The 5,774-nt window shown below is 32.0% G+C and overlaps 1 protein-coding gene across 1 annotated transcript in view; it reads right to left on the reverse strand.

Annotated features, from left to right (window-relative positions):
- LOC147070009 (prominin-1-A-like) overlaps positions 1-1,461 on the reverse strand; it is a 219,707-nt gene extending 218,246 nt beyond the window's left edge. The window contains exon 1 of the mRNA XM_085949898.1: positions 573-1,461. Coding sequence (XP_085806024.1) covers positions 573-918 — 346 coding nt within the window. The 5' untranslated portion in view covers positions 919-1,461. The remainder of the gene's footprint in view (positions 1-572) is intronic.
- Between the last annotated feature and the right edge of the window lie 4,313 nt (positions 1,462-5,774).

A 5,774-nucleotide genomic window follows, 5' to 3' on the forward strand; every position in this document is an offset into this window, starting at 1 on the left:
TAGACAACGGTTGGGTCTAGGCGCGCACCCCCTCTACCCAGCCGTTATAATTATATGAATAACCAGTCAGTGCCATTAGACCGAAGATTAGACGCAAGCGTGCTCACCTCACCATTCCACCGCTACGTTCCGCTGTGATGAATAATTGTTGCAAGCTCGTTATTTTCGAGAAGTTTTATTTTGAAATATCGAGACGAAACTCGACTAAATTGGTACCGCTGGTGTAGTACATATGTATAAGCTCTGTAAGTTTTATCAATGATTACTGTTTTAACAATACAAACAAAAATATAAGAAAAGATAATACCTATGGCTATCTCGAAACCATGAATAGAGACTTCAATTTTATTATTACTTAAGTAGGTATGCATAGATTAAGCTGGGGTTTTACGTGATATAAATCCACTATATCGGTTTTGAAACAATGTTTTTGTTGGACAATTCAACAATTTACGTACATGTAGGTAGAGGCACCTACGTACCAACTACCTCTCCACAAATTTTGTTGATATAAAAAATCAATATAGGTAAGTACATAAGCAAATGTTTTAAAAAAAAATACAACTTATTACCTTCAGGATATGCCTCCTTTTTCTGTATGACATCGATGAACATTGTCGTCAGGTTGTAGAGATGGGCCATTCCTTTATCGTTAAATTCTGCCGTTGACAAATAAGTCACATTCACATTTGGCTCCGTATACTCGATCTGCGCCTTGGCCAAAACTTCCTTGAGGGCCCTTTCTAAATTTTCACTAATCGAGATCATCTTCTTGGTGAAGGAGCCCTCGGCAAAATTGACATCGACAGCGATCCCCAAAAAAAGGACCACAGCAGCCATTATTGCGAATTTCCTTCCCGTGTATCCTTCACGCCTCTCCTGCGATTCAATATTACGTTTGGACATCTCGGAAGCCATGTTTGTCCGTTTCCAATATTACTTTTATATTAAACGCGAAATTTAATTGATAATATAAACACACTGGCTTATCTCAAAAATTGAAACAAAGTAAATAACAACACCACTTCAAGTCACACACTCGCGCGGATCCTTTGTTTAGTAACGATTAAACAAAACTAACAGAAAATACAAAAATAAACTGCGTCAAAATTTAAAAACTATATTTAACTATGAGCCGTAGATTTCTTGTTATAAAAAGTAATAAAACAAACGTATTTTGTCCTGTCAAAAGGGTTCACCGGCCATACAACGATGTATGACAACAAATCTATGTAACCAACACCCAAACATATGTACTGAATTATTTTCAATCTTCTTCTCGTGTTATTTTATCACTGCTAACGTTTTAAATGAAATTTTACATTGCGATTGTTAAAACTGCATCTAAACTACTGTAGTTGTGTCATATATCGGTAAATACTGTCAATTTATCACGAATTAATAAAAATGGCGAGCCCGCCAGCCGCAACACGACCTCCTCGGCCTACGTCTCTCGTGTAACTGCGTTCCGAAAAATCTTCGAGCTGCTGCCAATACTCTGTCTCTTTTAAATATGTACTGTTCTTATCTATCTTTCGAGTGTTTCTAACAAAATTATTTATACCGTATCTAATTTTGGTAGTCGATGCTGGTAATGGAACGCATTCACATAAGATCAATCTTATCATGAAAAGTTTATCTTGATCCAGAAGTCAGTAGGTACCTTGTAGATTTTGATTTTAAGTTATTTTAGTAAAAACTACTACTAAAATACTTTATTTCTTACAATAATTAATTTATTTACATACCTAATATATACGAAAATAACTAAATAGTTAATAATTAGGTAGGTACTAATTTGTGGGTAAAGATAATAATAATTCAATAGGTATATTATGTACTTATTATACCACACTTACCTATAACAAAAGACAATGCAATAATACATGTACATCCATTCAAGAGGAATAAACTGTTTTTAAAAGTTAGATATTACTTATGTAGGTATATACATATTTATATTATTATACAACCATGGACATCGGTGGAGAAGGGTGACATTTGGAAAGAGGTAGGCTGTAGAGATCAGAGAAAAAGAGCACACTTGTCAGGTATTATACTTACTGGAAATAACAAGGTAATACGATATTACTACTGATGAATAGGTACACACTAATGACAACGACACACTAAATCAATGAAATTTCAATAGTTTATTGACGATATAAAATTGAGCGATGAGTGTAAATTATGTATTTTCCTAAACATTTATACACATCAAAAGTCATTAAGTATATAAAATTAATTTTTAATTTTTAAAAACAATCTAATGAGTATATTTACATATGACTGAAAGCAATAGAAATTATTTTTTTAAATTATCTTATTAATTATTTTGGATAACGCCGCAGCCATTGACAATAATAATAATATGCGCAAAGGTTTTAGGCTTTGCCTTTCAAGCCTACCGCATTGCGTACATTTCGGTAGCTGAGGTCACATGACCTGACGGCCATACAAAATTAATCTGAATTCCTAACAAAATAATCTTATAAATACAATAGTTAAGACAGATGGCGCTGTCACATATTTTTTACCTTTGATACGAATTCTAAATTCAATTCTTGACGATTCTGACGACAGATGGGTCTGTTTATTTTTTAAGTTTATAATGTCTTTAATCTATTTTTCTTAGACGGTAGGCTTTAAATAATCGCCTACTATGGAGTACATTATATATTTTATAATAGTAAACTGGATGAGAGAAACTTTTAGTCACTGGGTTGCAGGACCAATCCCTTTTTTATATTTATCAGTACAACACTCAAGAACTGTATATGAGACGATTAGTTTCCAAGTTGGTTAGCTTAATTTTAACCTTTTTTGATATTTTTCTTGATTCTGAATCTGTCAGTAGGTACTTTAACATCATAAATGTATATTCATAAAATAATATCAAATCAAGCTCTTTGCTAGCTAAATAGAATTGAACTGAAAGTTTTTTATTAATTTAAATGACTTTAATGATTTATTTTACTATTCACTTTTTATAATTGTTTACTAATTATATTTTCAAAATGAAAATATTCTATTAAATTTGTGGTTCTAAATGGCTTTATGTGATTATCTCAAAATAGCAGAATATGGAGGTTACCGACTTGAAATTAACATCCTCATAGTATATGACTGTCCTAGCACTTTTTTTTCCGTTAACCATCGCTTACCAATGTGCTAATAGGAAATTTTCAACACCGATAATATAGATATCAGTTCTGATTTACTGGACCATGGCATACCTCCTAATGACTGTATCCTACCAGTTAACCATATGGAGGTACCAATTGACAAAACTTCATTTTAAATAATAAAAAATATAGTATTGCCACAAAAAAAAAAAACACTGTATTTCATATTAATTTATTGTAAAAGTTCTTAATGAGATAAATAATTATATTGAGTGATTACATACAGACTTATATTTTATCTATCCATCTATATAATATTATAATATATAATACATAGTATGTATGCTAGTTTGTTTGACTTTTTCTCCTAGACTCGAACAGACATGTCGATATTTCTATGCGCCGGATACATACTAAATTAAAAAGTATCTGACCAGAATGACATGCTAAGAGCTGTTTGATTTTATAGTTACCAAATGCATTTATTTCTATTGTTCTATATTATTTAAATTAATAATAATATTATGTCTTTATTTTTTTAAGTCAAATTTGATTGATTTTCAGTTTACACTTTAATGTGTGTATATCCATGAACGAAGTGACCTCATGCGAAGCCGGGTACCTACTTCACCTACAGTACGACTTTTAAATGAAGTCTTCTACGTTGCTTTTTCGTGCTGATATAATTACGTCACATGCTCTTTGCGTATCGACTTGACATAGCAGATACTCTATCTCTGTCACTATTAACAGGAATTAAAAGCTTTCTTCTCTATTTCTCTTCCTCTTAGTTATAAACCAGTGTAATGGTCTACTGAATAAACGCTAACTCAATTAGTAAATTAAGTCATAGCAAGTCCCAATTAACAAAACTAACGCCACTGTCGTCTTCCATCTTTAAATTGTCACTTGACAGCTGATTGCTGTATTTATTCACGATCATTATTAATACCCAGTCTACACGTGTATGGATTTACTGCTGACAGTATGTATTATCGTGCAAATTGCAAGATTGCATGGATGAATCGAAAAATTTTGAAAGATAGTAGCGAACCTGCCGGTATAAAAGTGAACTACACTGGGCAGACTCTTTTTGAGGTTAACCGATTTTCACGACCCTAACAAGAAAATGTATGGGTAAACATGTATTATCCAGCAGTTGCGAGCTTGCATGCATAAATCAAAAAAGTTTGGAAGCTTCTGAATTTTCATGCTACAGGGATTTTTTCGATCTGCGCCTGCGCAGTAGAACAATAGTGGCGAACCTGCCGGCAAAAAAACAAACAGAACTCATTTTGAGGTTAACCGATATTCACTGGCAGCCAAAAAGTAATAATAATTGTAAATACAATGACAACATCGCGTTTCGCTTACTCCTGAAGAATGAGATTGGTGAGAGAGTCAGCACTTTTACGCGTCAACAGCTGTTATTATCGCGATAGTTTAAAATACACACTATTGGTGTAAGTAAATTCATGCACATATACATGGGGCTATAACATTAAATAAGCAACATTTTTCGATATTATTCTGTGGTCTGTGTTAAATGATGCTGTCCATCGCATAGTATTAATCTATTTGATAGCTTCGTTGAAGTTTATGTATCGTTTGAGCAAGTTGGTGCAAGTAAATCCATGCACGTGTACAGGCTCTATAACTTCATACCTGTGCAAGCCAAAGAGCCACTTAATAGACTATAATATATTGATACTACCTATAGACAGGATGCTTTCAAAACAAAGGATTTATTCCGTATATTCTTTCATAACTAATAATTAATTACAGCTAACATTCTGAGGTATGAAATATAATTAACTTCGAACAAGTACCAGACCTATTCATAACTGATAGTGGGATAAGTGCAAAGTAAATATAACATTAGTGTATGATATCCTTAAATATATACACGTCATGGCGTGTTAATAAAAATTAATTTATGTTTTTATATACTTCCATATTATTTCTGCAATATTTACAATTTCTTATCAATATGTAGCATTTGTTAATTATTATTGCAAAATTGTGAAAGTGGTAGGAAATATGCTTCATTATATTATTAGTTATTATAATGAGCTTCCATCAAGGATATATAAAATAGAAATTAGAGACATCTGGTGACGGAGTTATAAGACATACAATTAAATTTAACGTATTCAGATTGTGGAATCATGCAAGGCCAGCTAGATAATAATATGATATTACTACTGATGAATAGGTACACACTAATTAGATGAAATTTCAATAGCTCACTGACGATTTAAAATTGAGTTTAAATTATGCATTACAAGTTATCGTATTATCAATTATTTTGGACAACACTGCAGTCACAGACAATAATATTATGCGCAAATGTTTTCGTCTTTGCCTTTTGAGCCTACCGTATTGCATACATTGTGGTAGACAGGCTGAGGTCACATGAGGTAAAGTCCATACAAAAAAACTGAATAATCCGATACAATAGTCAAAAATAGATAGCGTTGTGCCTTATTTTTTTTTTTTTTTAATATACTTTAAATATGTTCCTACATATACGACAGATGTCATTGGCGAATTAAATTATTTTTATGGAATATAAAATAATAAAGTTGTTATTTAAATATGTAAAATTATTATTCTTAAGAAGGTAGGCTTTTAATAATCGCCTAGTAT

The sequence above is a fragment of the Rhyacophila brunnea genome, unplaced genomic scaffold (assembly GCF_057557595.1).
Source record: "Rhyacophila brunnea isolate RB1 unplaced genomic scaffold, BYU_Rbru_1.0 scaffold_22, whole genome shotgun sequence".
Lineage (NCBI taxonomy): Eukaryota > Metazoa > Arthropoda > Insecta > Trichoptera > Rhyacophilidae > Rhyacophila > Rhyacophila brunnea.